General features: G+C 43.7%; 1 protein-coding gene across 1 annotated transcript in view; it reads right to left on the bottom strand.

Annotated features, from left to right (window-relative positions):
• Positions 1 to 2,151: 2,151 nt before the first annotated feature.
• The window catches only part of TGS1 (trimethylguanosine synthase 1), a gene marked incomplete at its 5' end in the record, with an annotated part of 18,959 nt that continues 7,558 nt past the window's right edge, over positions 2,152 to 13,552 (bottom strand). Inside the window, 6 exons of the mRNA XM_010131750.1 lie at positions 2,152 to 2,286; positions 8,835 to 8,913; positions 9,494 to 9,710; positions 11,018 to 11,161; positions 11,919 to 12,092; positions 12,977 to 13,316. Of these exons, the coding sequence (XP_010130052.1) occupies positions 2,170 to 2,286; positions 8,835 to 8,913; positions 9,494 to 9,710; positions 11,018 to 11,161; positions 11,919 to 12,092; positions 12,977 to 13,316 (1,071 nt within the window). The remainder of the gene's footprint in view (positions 2,287 to 8,834; positions 8,914 to 9,493; positions 9,711 to 11,017; positions 11,162 to 11,918; positions 12,093 to 12,976; positions 13,317 to 13,552) is intronic.

Here is a 13,552-nt window from a genome sequence, read left to right as displayed (position 1 = left end):
TGTAGCCTAATGCATCATATGTGAAATACCACTCCAATCCGAAAAAGGCATTAAAACTTGGCATGAGATGTCCAGAAATTGAACTGCGCTTCAGCCCACGTTAACTGTTTTCTTACAATATGAAGCAGAGCAACATTTTACAGAAATTCTTATTGTGAATAAAGCTGTCCTCCATGAAGGGTTTGTCGGTTGAAACGACAAGGAAGTAAAATTACTTGTAGATGTGTGTTAGTCTTAACAGATTGACTGATTCACAGCCCTGGGAACTGTTCTGTCCATTTCTCACAACCCAGCAGTGTATTCTGACTTAAAGGTATACTTAAAAATAAAAGAAATAAAAATACCTTTTGCGTTGGTTACAGAGAGGAACGGCAATGAACAAGGATGTTCTTCCAGTTTTGGTGCTTCACATGCTTGCAAAGCTCAGCTGAGACCTTTGAGAAATGGTTTCTTTTTACCAGTAAGTTTGTTATATTGGAAGTAAACATTAGAACAGTAAATGTTGTGGCTTTATGTCATATTTTGGCTTCCACGTTTTGCATACTGGGCATTTGAAACTTTTCTAAAGGTAAAAGGTACTTTCTCCTTCCTAGAGCTTCCTCTTACAGGAGCAGCTTCAGCAAGACCTCAAAATGCATCTGAAGCTACTCTGTACCTTTAGGGAAGAAAAGAGGACCAAGGAGTAAGACAACAGGATTTCTAAAAGCAGCGATAAGACAAATTTAGTAAAACTTTAGTGTACAGAGTACTGTGACACACACACAGTATAAATTTTATTCTTCATTTGGCCTCATGACTCTTGCATCTTTTTTTTATTGTAGCTTGTAGAGAAAATTCAACAGATCGTTATATTCACGTGCTATTGCTACAGGAGGTCGAGCTCCTGTACTACCAGCACTCCTGCCACCGCTCCTGCCTTCTAGCAGCGAACTTCTAAGGAATATCTAAGAGCAGGTCATTTCTTTCCTTCACAATTCCCTTTAAATATTGACACAGAGGCTGGCACTATCACAGCACTTCTTCCTCCCCGTAGTAGTGGCAAAATGCAGTGATGCAAACCAGTCAAACTATCTTCACAGTGATCTCAAATACCTTATGGGAAGCCTGGATCTAAAACAGTCACCAACAGTTTAGCTCTTGCCTGGCACTGGATAGAGAGTAAAGTTAGAAAAAAAGGTATTTCCCAAGTGATACTTCACTGCACCCTGCACTGAGTCTATTCCTACACTCTTACCTCCAAAAAAGTTTAGGCTCAGAATTGATGTTGAGTACTTTAAGAGCATTTCAGTGAGAGGACCATATCCACAGCCTAGACACTTCTCACCTACCTCCTCTTTCTGCTTGGAGAAGTGCCCAAAAGCCACTGCTCCTCCTCAAAAGCCGAGTGGGAGTGGAGAGCCCTCACCAGGGATGGCTGAGCTCCCTGAGCCCTCCCTGAAGCCTGTGCAAAGGTCCAAGAGGTGGCAAAAAAATAAAGAGGGGAGTTACTGTTGTTTCTGGTTACCGAGACAAACCTCCAGTCAGAAAGTTTCTTCAAAATATCTTTCTAATGAAGAGGGCTGGAAAGGAGGGAAAAAAAAAATAAATAAAACCCAGAGGGCAGAGCCCTGTGGCCAGCCCCAAACATGCCCCACTCTCTGCCTGTGCCACGACAAGCTGGAGGACTCACTGTAAGATCTGGGTGGACCTTCATGCCACAGAGAAAAGCTGGAAAGGTTTCGCAGTGAGCGTGGAGCCACGCAGTTAACCTCTGGTGGTTCAGAGTCCCACCTGACGTCCAGATGCTTTTGTTTCTCAAGCACAGGCAGCAAGTTCTTGACACGTGGTGGCTTTCAGGCTATTCTTCTTGCTCTTGTGAATGTTCAAAACCAGAGCAAATGCAGCAGCAGCACGTCTGAGAGGTGCAAAGGAAAGCCTGAACTTCCCTTCAACCGGCTGGACTTGAACCTTGTGAAACTGCATTGTATAAAGACCTTTTCCCCTGCATGGACAGCTACTCCACGCTTCAAATTTTGTCAAAATTCTTATAAAACATTTATTGACAACAGCAATAAACAGAACATTTTTTTTTCTAAGCAGAAATTAAAGCAGAAGGTGGCTTCAAGTCATTTTGGACCAGCTAGCTGTACAAAAGCTTAAGCAAAGCAGCAGCCAGGAAGAATCCACACTTCAGGAGATGTCGTGCCTTATCAGATCACCAAAATAAGCTGTTATTGTCTTCAGTTTGTTATTGAGAAAATTTTGTTCTATTTCAACTTTCCCGCCTGGTCCTGCTAGAGAAGCCACCTGAAAAACAAAGACGAAAAGCAAATCGATCAATGCACAGCAGAGGGAAACCCCCGAACCTTTTCTTCACATGAAATATCACATAAATCAGGTCTTTGAATCAGAAGGTCACACTGGTGACAATGTGCCTCGGCACCTAAGGCCTCTGGTCCTCTTTCCATGTCGCCTTTTACTCACAGGAGTGGTCTGCGGCTTTCCCGTGACTGAAAAGTCCTCCTCACTCCAAGCTCAGAACTACCTGTAAATACTCATGGTTTCCCACGCTGTGCTGCGACTCCAGTTTGCAGGGTACCTGGCTTTTGAGACAGCCACTTGTGGCAAAAAGCAAGCTGTAAACCGCTCTGAAGGTGTCAAATCCCAGTTTGGGGGGAAGAGTAAAACCAAATCCCAGCACAACCGCTGCGCTGAAGGGGAAGGGGAGGAAAACACCCAACCAAAACCAACCCCAAAGCCCCAAACAGGCAGAGCAACTCAAAACCCAACAGCTTGTGCTGCGCTGGAGCATGAGGCAGTGCTGAGGGCAAGGCTGTGGGCGGCGAGTACCTGCAGGCAGGCAGAGCCCGTCAGGCAGCACCGGTCCCAGCTCTAGCGTTTACAGTCACTGGAGGGAGAACTTCACCGTTCACGCTCTGTTGACCGAGCTCAGCGCACACCTTTAATGCTTAATGATTACAGACAGACAACGATTTGCAGCGGACTTTGCATTCTGGACCGGGGCAGGCAACACTCCCTCCTCTCCCGCTCCTACGCCTCGTGCCTAGTACGACCCCTCTGAGGGACCACAGCCACACAGGATGATTCCAACCAAGGCGGCCTCGATGCCAGCAGCTGAAACCTGAAAGAGTTCAGGTTGCATTATTAACACTTCTAAACTCCTCTGAGACTTGATGCTGTAGCGCAGGTTTAAATATAAACGTGCTGAACTTCCTCTATTCTACTGTAAGTAAAAACCAGCCCTACTACCAAGAGGAAATAACAGATTAATCTAAATTATACTTAGAACCTTTATTGACTTGCCCTGAAAGTTATCGCACTTATCTAAATCAAGCATTTATTTTTTGGTTGTTTTTTTTTCCTCCCTTTTCATTTTTGTTTCTGCAGACACAAAAGCGTGAGCAGTTTCTTCATCCGTCACTTTAATGGTAAGAGGAAAAAAAATTCCACGTTCTTGTCAAAGAGGAACCTGCCACTTAAGTAAAAACACAGAAGCTGGCTGACTTATAAATAGCACAAGAATCTGACATTGGCAAGTGGTCAGGAATGTTAATTTTACAACTTATCTTTCCTGACTTGAAATCCTAAAAGCAGTTCACACTGTGGGCGCTCCGTATTTTTCTCTAGGAAGACGTTAAGTTTATACTTTCAATTCAGCACAAATGAAAGCCTTCAAAAAGAATTAGAGGCATTAATAACTTTATAACTAAATAACTCTTCGTAACTAATGTCGAGTATTCTAAAATACTAATTGGATTATTCAACTTAATCTAAGAATATTGAAAGTCCTGTCTTGGCGTGATGTACTCCCGCTTTCGGGGCACAATTTGTGTCGCTCTAAGTATGACCAATGCAGTGGTATTAATCACAAGTGTTTACTAAATGTTTCTCTTAGAAGACCCAGTAAAGCAAAATGCTTCATCGGTAACAGGCAAATGCTGCTGCTCCACCGCGGGGTGGTGACCACCGAAGGACACCCAAGAAGTCACACGCGCTGCATCTAGTCTCTAGGCGTTAAATAAAGGATAACAAAGACTAATTTAAAAAAACTACTAAGAGTACTTCTTAAACTCAACAGTGACAAAAATCTAATAAGCGCATGGGCGTAAGCACCACATGCTCCTCCACCCCCGATATTTAGAGGAGAGAAACGTAAATCCTCCACGGCTAAAGCTTATTAGCAAATTGCTGGAGGTTGCAAATTTAATTACATAGGAGTTGCCAAGTTTTCCTCGGAAGGGCTCAGCGAACCCTGACAGCGTAACGAGGGAAAGTCGCCACACACCAAGCTTCAGCTTGGCAGAGGGACCCCCTCTAAAAATAACAGCAGATTGAGGAACCAGGCTTTGAGAAAAACAAAAGGTGCTCACCCTATTTTTAGAAATACCGACACGCATCTCCTGTTTTTGCAGCGAACTGCAACAGTGAGTACGGTAAAGCTTCTTAATTTCTTTCAAAAACTGGACTAGTCCAACATTTGTTTTGTATTTTCCTGTGCAAATATGACCATTCTCTGCTGGCAACTCTCCCCGTCTTGGTTTGTTCTTTAGTCCGAACCCGCCCGCTGGGGCAGGCGCAGATACGGCTTCCTGTGCTGTGCTGGGTCATTCTGCACAGCACCACACGCCTCCCCGGGCACAGGCAAAGGCTGCAGCTGCAGTAACGCCTCCCTGCAGCCCTCCCACCTGGATGCTTCATCCTTCACTTCAGCAGCTGCTGACAGACAGAGTCCTGCAAAACTGCTACAGACAGAGCTGCAGAGCGTTAAAAAAAGCAGCCAACAGGTTTGGTCCCAAGTTTGAAACAGGACATCAGAAAAGAAATATGAAAAAGGAAGCGAACATGGAAGGTTACTTGAGGACTGCAAGTTGCTTGAGATGCAAACTTGCTTTATATTGTTCAGGTGTATTTTTAAACTCAAAAAGATTTTCATGCTGGCCTTGAAGGTTCTTTTTTACATGCTGAAATTCCTTTGGTTAAGTAACTTCCCGTCTGTTCCAGCTACCAACTGTGGATAAAAAGTTTATCATCATTTTTTCCTCCCTCTAGGAAGCTTTTCTGGGGTATGAGAAAGGTGAGGTTTTTGGCTTAATAGGAAGCCACACAAGGACACTGTGATTCATCTAATTTTACAGAACAGTAGTAAAAAGAGGAACACCCCCCCCCCTGCAACCAACCTAAGGCTAGAGAAAAAAAAAATCAAACCCCCCACTTGAGGAAAAGATTTTCATGCTGGCCTTGAAGGTTCTTTTTTACATGCTGAAATTCCTTTGGTTAAGTAACTTCCCGTCTGTTCCAGCTACCAACTGTGGATAAAAAGTTTATCATCATTTTTTCCTCCCTCTAGGAAGCTTTTCTGGGGTATGAGAAAGGTGAGGTTTTTGGCTTAATAGGAAGCCACACAAGGACACTGTGATTCATCTAATTTTACAGAACAGTAGTAAAAAGAGGAACCCCCTCCCCCTGCAACCAACCTAAGGCTAGAAGAAAAAAAAAATCCAACCCACTCGAGGTAAAAAAAAGGCAATGGTATTATTCTTTACACTGAAGGTAATAAAACACAATACTCTCAGGCACATTATTCAAAATGTACAGGTCTGCAGGTGAATTATGCCACTGGGTGCTGCTGCCACCCTTTGACAAGCCAGAGATGTTTTTAATTTTTTTTTGGTAAATCTGAGGTGGGCAAACTACAATTCAGTATTTAAGTGCTACGAGATTTAGGAAGATTGAAGTTCAGAAATGATCAGCCTGCAAAACACATCAACCCATAGTCTCTTACCTGCCAACTCCCCTAATATCACAGTACCTTAAAAAGGTGAGTTCATCTCCTGGCCTCTCACTCCCTGCTTTGCTCACTGTCATATTTTCTCCTAAATAAACATGACTTTGCTTGGCAGGTCCAGTTTGCCTTGGTCTCCAGTCTAAAATCACAGCCAAATGAAAAAGGGCCACTGGCAGCTTCACTAGCCAGCCTCCTACTTCTTAACTCACAGAGGTTACACGTATTCTTTCATTAAACTGATCTCTGGTAAGATTTTCTGTTCTCTGAAAGATGCCAGATAGGATTAACATAAATAGAGGAGTTGTACCCATCTTTAGACTCCCCTCATTTGTAACAACTGGACTTTCTAAACCAGAAACACAGCAAATACCTTGCCATCGCTATGTTCTTTTTAAGGGATGTGGAAAAAAACTTAAAGATTTGGATATAAAGATGCTGCAAAGAGATCCATATCAACAAGGCTGTCACACACAAGCTACATAATAGACACTACTAATAAAACAGTATGTTACATACATGTGTGCACACATATATAACAAATCCTGATTATTCCTTAACTAGTAAGAATATTTTGAAGGGTTTGACCTAAAAAATGGACCTGTGCACATCGCAAATTTTGTAACAACTACGTGCTTGTAAACAAGATTTGAGGCAATTAAGGGAAATGCTTCACATTTCTGGTAAATGCACCCACCACATTCCACTGGTTCGCTGCTCCCTCTCGAGGCAGAAGTACAGAAGTTTCTCTTCTTCCATCTAAACTTAGTGAACTTTCCATTGGAATTTAAATATACCCCCCCACACACACTCTTCAAGACTAACTCTGCACAGAAAAGGCCACGACTGCAGACATAATAAGCACTGATTTTGCAATAAAATGATGTGGAACAAGGGTGGATGTCTTGTCCTTCAAGAAGGCAGTGAACACCGAGTCCTCGGTGACAGCTGGGTCACGGTCAGCTACCACCTGCTTTCACACAGCAGCAGGATCCCTGTACTGTAACTGTAAAAACGATTCCCGAACTGCAACAAGAACCACGCGCTTCCCACTACATTTGCACCACCTCAACTAAAGGCTGAACGGTACTTTGACTGGAAGGTTCCTTCTAGCTGCTGGGCATTTATTGCCATTTCTGCCCAAGATCCACTGTCAGCCAAGCAAACCTGCACTGATACGCTGCCCTACAGTCACTACAAACACCTTCATGGAGGTCTGCAGTGGTAATTAAGTCAGCTTCTACCTCAATGTTAATTGACAGAGCACCCAAGCACACCTCGGTCACAGGCAAGAGGCAGAGTGTTTAAGTTTTAACAACTGCTACTTTACGTGGTAAGCATGCTAGACCACCTATTCGAGGAGCTAGGCGCTCTCTGACAGCCTTACGGCTGTGTTTGAGCATACACAGTTAATCCTTGAGGACACAGGAGGCAAATCTCACATGCCTGAGCAATGCTATCACAAATCAAACTTGGGTCGTTAGGATTCCATTCAAATCTAAGGCATCAGATAATCTGTTCAGCAAATACTGCCTTATCAAAGCTATTCAGTTTTCAGGTATTTATCTCCCATAAAACACGTTTAAGATTTACTTCATCAAGCTTCTATAGGCCCCTAGAGTTCATGGACTACATTCACAAGCCAAGCTACATCCCTCCACCCCAGCAGGGGTGTCCACAGGTCCTTGCCAAGGCAGCTGTCGCAGCAGAAGCCACCCTACCTGGTCCAGGGGAAAGGCAAGATGGATGAGAGCTGTGGGGAAAACCAAGAGCAAACTGAGAAGGCAAAAGTCTGCCCTAACCATTAAGGAACTTCAATGATAAATCGTCTTTTTTTTTCCTGGAGATTCTAGCGGCAGTAAATAAAAAAACTTCATTCTTAAATACGGCCAGAGATGACAGCAGCCAAACCCATAACCAGTCTCCTGTGGACCAGAGGATCCACTAAGGCCACATTTGGGACAATCATGTTCGACACACCTCTGTCCACACAGGATTAAGACTATATTTCCATAAACAGAGGGTTAGATTCACATGCTCTTTCCCCTCTCTCTAGAACACCTTTAGGTTTTTTTCCCTTATACTGGCACAATCTCTAAAGAGAGGTACAAGGAGCCGATTTCTCTTCTGAGAGTCTGGATGACTGAATGGAACCCAGACCTTCAACCACATGCTTTTATCAGCTAAGCTGTGACCACAAAGCCACATTTCAGAGCAACAGCAGTTACTCCTCAGCTGTGTAAAGGCAAACCTGTGGATGTACATCCAGGAACGCTTAAAGCACATCAACAATGTTCAAAGCCAACCAGACCAAGACCCCTAACCCAGAGCTCTTCTGTAGGAATAGGTGTGGCCTGTGGAAAGCACTCTTAGATGCTCTTGTGGGAACTTAACTGAGATGTGGATGCCTTTGCCATAAATCCACTAAAAAGTGCTCACAGGCAGAGCAGAAACCTGGTAAGGTCATTCTTCATGGTGGGAATGAAACATTTGATAAGATCCAGTGGTTAGAAAGTTGAAACTAGAGAAACTCCGCCTACAGTTCAGGTCCCTGTTCAAAGACTCATAACCCTCTTTCACATTTCACCAGCCTGAAATGCAAAACACAACTGACTCATCCCCTGCTGTGACCATGGTGCTGCGCACAACGCGCTAATATGAATTTCAGCCTGTTTCTCAAGCCGGCTGTTTGTCACCAACGATTCTGCAAGTCACCACATGGCTTGAGACCTTGCCTGCTCTAAGTCAGAGACAGCTTTTGGACAGGTGGAAAATAATCCTGGGAAGTTCAGTGGCATGTTGCATCTCGCTGCTTCCTCCTTTGCAAAAAGCTACAAGAGGTAATTACCATAGAAAATACGCAGAGGAAACTAAACCAGACACTCAGGGGAATTGTTACAGAAATCACTTAACATAAGGTTCAAACTTAAACCAAAAAACACCCCACGCATTTAGCTGAACAGACTTCAAAGTCTCAGGTTTGTGCTTACAACAGCTCTGCTTTAAGCCAGCCGAGGTTTCTGTGATTACCAAGCCCTTATCAGTAACACACCTGGTCAATGTCAGCATTCCGAGGGAGAAAATACACGATATTGTCGGTGATCTTCTTGGAAAGCCTGAAAATTTCAAATGTAGAAGCCAGTAAAGGAAAAAAAACAAGAATGGGAAAGAGGTTGCTTTACATTCATTCATTTTGAAAGTATAGCCCCCAAATTTGGTTATTACTTAAATTATAATTAGTCTTTTGGGTTCTGCGAGTTAGATACTCTTCCCAAAGGCAGAAATTAGTATTGTCTAAATGCAGACACTGTATTTCACCACTTCTGCTCTAGGAACTAGAAAAAACCTCCAAACCCTCACTTTTAAAGAAAATTTAACTGAACCACAAACAAATATTTGAGAAATTCCAATGTGTTTAACAGCTACTACGTTGCTTTGATATCGTCGAATATCTCTTTCACACACACAAAGATCTCCTTACTCGTATAAATATGGCAAATTTTAGCCAAAAAGGAAGCAACTGCGAATTATTTCAGGAGTAAAGACCCTACACTTCATATTTGATGAAACTATGAAGCTAACACCTTCCCAGATGAATGATGCTCAACACCACTATTAATTAGTACGGAATTTTACACATCGATTAAACGGGTTAATATTTTGCCTGCCCTCTTCTGTGAAAACCACAACAAGGCGTGTTTGAAAGGATATCCATCTGGGTAAATCATGGTTTGGATATCGAAGATTTCGGCAGTGGCGTAGTCCGGCCCGCCCCAGGGCGGGCTGAGGAACACGACGTCTGCTCGCAGGTCGGCAGCCAGCACCATGAAGTCTCCGCACACGAACTCGATCTGATCCGCCACGCCGTACACCTCGGCGTTGTTGCGCGCGAGGCTGAGCTTCTCAGGATCAATGTCAATAGCGATCACTGCAAAGGGGAGGGAGAGAGAGCGTGAACTGCAGGTGCCACCCAACCACCAAAAGGACATTTCAGAAGGAAGGTTTCCCCTGCAGCCACCAGATCAGTAACGTCCATCATCTACTGTTCTGCGGTGAGTGACTACTTCAGTTTTGTAGGTCATGGTAGACGTGAAGCTAAGCTCCTCAGAGGGGAAGGACCTGCCCTTGCGTGGCAGGAGTGGAGCTTCCACCAAGAGTAGAACGTCTGCAGCAGCAAGGGAAGCCAGCCAGCCAAGGCTGGGAGGGCTCAGCTGCTGCTGCAAAGCTGGGAAGCTTTAGCTTTTGGCAGTCATACATCTACCACTGCGACGATCCTCCACCTCAGGTCAAGAAGTGGGCAGGGAAGGACGTCCACCTACGAGAGGAAGTTCTGCTCACTTCAGTCTTGGCAGGAGCCTGACAACTTAGACGGTGTCAGTGAGAAACTTACTTTACTCCTTTGGTAAAGATAAACATTTATCTGTGGCTGATCACATTGTGCTGAAAACAGAGTTTGAAAACAAACACCCAGCACAGCACAAGTGATGATACAAGGGCACTAAATTATCATCGAAATAAACACTTAGCCAGGAAAGACACAAAGCCAAGTGAAATTTGGAAAATATTTATAGCATGGATCACAGCCTACCAAACCCAGCCCAGTAAAACTACCATTTGTCTTGCTCAGAAATTACTCACAAGTGTTAGATGAGCTGGTATTTTTGTCAGTGTTTGATGAGTAGAGGAATATCAGTGTTTTTTGAGAAAACTCTCAGTGTTTCACCACAATTTCATGAGCTGGAGACAGGAACTTAGCCTAATAACAAGTAATTATCCCTTTTCTGCACTGGGTTCTGCTGCACCTACAGGTGACCCCGTTGCGGAGTTTTAAGCACTATTTGCACATAACCTGCTTTTGAGTACGCAGACCTGGCATGACAGTGGGGAAAAGCAGCAGCTTTGGGGCATCTCCGCAGGTTGGCACTGAAAAACAACTCAGCCTTTTACCAGCAATCTTCAGAGCACCTGACAGACTAGTTAAGGTGCCATGTAAAAATAACTTTGACTAGTACAGCACAAATCCAACCCTGACTGAAAATAGAAAAGCAGTTTTATAGGTTCTTTTGAAAAACAGAAAGCTCATAATGTGAGTCTGATGAAGCAAAAAAGCGGCTGTTGCTTCAGAAGCACTGAAAAAAATTATAAAAAAAAATCAGTGAATGAAGCACATATCCAAATTTTTAGGGAAAAACATTGAAGAAAGAAAATAATATGCTATATAGACCATCTGCTTACCTCTTTTTGAGGTCAGTGCAAACTGAATAGCATTGCCTCCAACCCCACAGAACGCATCCACTATGATGTCGCAGTTGAACGACTGACTAACACGGACTGCAATATGCTCGGCTATTTTCTCAGGGGTAACAGAGAACCAGCCCTCTGCAAAGGAAAGGGAGAAGCTGTGTTTCCGTCTCTTATTCCAAGGTCACCTGAATTAAAACAAAACAACTAAACAACCCCCCCACACAACTGAAGGTTTGAAGTTAATCCCAACGATTTTGGCTTAGCCGTCTGACCAGCAAATACGGGCTTTGAAGGTGATAAACTCTGGTCAGCCCAGCGACCTGCTAAGCAAACAAAGTCCTGCTGGAGCAAACAGATATGCCTGAATCTCAGCAAATGCTTTGTTGAACTTGGTACTGAGGATTCTGGCTCATCAAGGACAAGTCCACCAAGACAGCTTTGAAAAGCTTCATACATCACGATTACACTCTGTAAAATAAAACCAGAAATAAATTCTTTCTTGCCTGACATGTTTTCTTTACAGCAATATCTGGTCTGCCATAATAAGAATAATCTATAAGTTTATGTGGGAGAGCATTAGAAGTGAAAGGCTTTCAAAACCAATAGACCCAAGAAACAAAAAACCACTAATCCTGATTCCTCTGTAAATTTATGATTTGGAATTGGTTTCCACCTAAATATGGAAAAAACTTTGAAAGTGACTGCAGAAAGCCAGAGCAAAATGAGATCATCAGCACATTCGGAAGTTTCACAGAAGTATTTTATAAAATACAGAAATATGTTTTCAAAAAAGTCCTGGCCGAGCGTGATTTGTGTAATAGACCGCAGAGAAGGGCCACGGGTTTGGATGCATCTTACAGCACCAAGTCAGCTCACTTTGTGCCCAGCTCACCTCTGTCCAGCTTAATTCCCTCGTCAAACCGAGAGAAGAGCCGGTAGCGCTGGGCCCAGTACTTGGCCAGCTCCGGATCAGCGGCTATCTCGGCAGGTATAGCTCCCAGCGCGATTTTATTCCGTCTTCTCCTTTTTTTCTCCTTCTTCTTTCTGGTATTTTTTTCTTCTGCAGCTGGAAGACACTGCAAAAGTTAACAACCACTGTTCTCGTTGACTAGCAATGTAATTGCTAGGTCGGTGAATGTCAAGATACAAGATGCTCGTGTTTAACAATATGGCAAATGTCCTTCATTACTCTTTGCTAGGTTATGCAGAGTAGTGGTTTAAATTAAAAAAAGAACATCCTACATTTCAAGGGAACAGTGTTACCTGACGGGTATTGGTCACAGTCCTAAAAATCAAACACTTCACCCGTTATTTAAAAGCCTTAAGAGGCAACTCACCATCTTCAGCTGATGGCAATAAACTCTACCCAGTGAGCAAACAAGTGGATCAGAGGCCAATTATATAAATAAGGAATAAGAACCAATCCAGGGAAGAGTTTTACAGCAGAAATCTATCTAACATAATTGAACTACTGTAGGAAGGATTAAACTATATGTGAAAACCTGAATAATCCTGTTTTCCTTTCTTTTCAGTGTTAAATAAAGTTCATATCTAGTTTTCCCCCCTATAAAATAATTTTAACACCACATTACCCCCAAAACACAGCAATTTGCACCTGAGAACCCAAAACCTGATGCTCTGTGTGTCTACCCGAAGTTTATCACCCTCATCCTTACAGGGAAAAAAGGGTGTGAATTGGAGACCTGTTAGATCACATCTAGGATCAACAGTGAGTGTTTATAAAGAAATTCTGCCAATATTAAAGACAAGACCAGGGATTCTGGCACTCCAGGAAAAAACTGCTTCCACTAGCACAGCTCTCCCATCAGCCTCATTAGCCCTTGGACCTAATGAGCCTCTGTGATTGAAGAGAATAAATAAATACCACACAACGAAGGCAGCGTTAAGTCCACTGCCCATTCATTGCCAGTTTGCAGAAAACTGATGCACCTTGGCTGACGTCCTCTGTCTCTGCACGGAGATAATCGGGAATATCCAGAGGGACTAGCTGCTGCTCCTGCCTGCCCGCACCCTGGTCATCCAAGCCGCCTGCTGCCGCATCCTGCGCTTCCTCCACAAGGTTACTCTCTCCAGGTTCTGTGAAGGCCACACGGGGAGAAGGTGGCTTTTGCTTTTCAGTGCTCAGTGTTGCGGTCTGTGCGGCCGTAACGCTTTCCTGATCCTCCGAGTCGCTGCTTGTGGACAACACCTCTGCCTCACCCCTGGGGGAGGCTGTCTGGGCTGGCGCTTCCTCCCCAGGTTTATTAACCCGCTTTAGGAACTCTTCAACCTGCCAGTGTCAAACGTCACAGACAATTAGATGGTGCTGTTGACCAGCTACGAAGAACACACGTGTCGTTTCAAAAAAGTAAAATATTCAGAGTCAAAATACTCAGAAAGTCCTTAGCTGGGCTCCCTGTTCACAACATTTGGAAACAAAATACCAGCTACTCGCAAAGCAGAAACTCCACAAAAATCAACTGACAAATACAAGTAGATGATTCTCAAGTAATAGCTGAGACGCTC

The sequence above is a fragment of the Buceros rhinoceros genome, unplaced genomic scaffold, assembly GCF_000710305.1.
Source record: "Buceros rhinoceros silvestris isolate BGI_N320 unplaced genomic scaffold, ASM71030v1 scaffold37832, whole genome shotgun sequence".
Taxonomy (NCBI): Eukaryota; Metazoa; Chordata; class Aves; order Bucerotiformes; family Bucerotidae; genus Buceros; species Buceros rhinoceros.
This window is presented reverse-complemented; position numbering and strand designations above follow the sequence as displayed.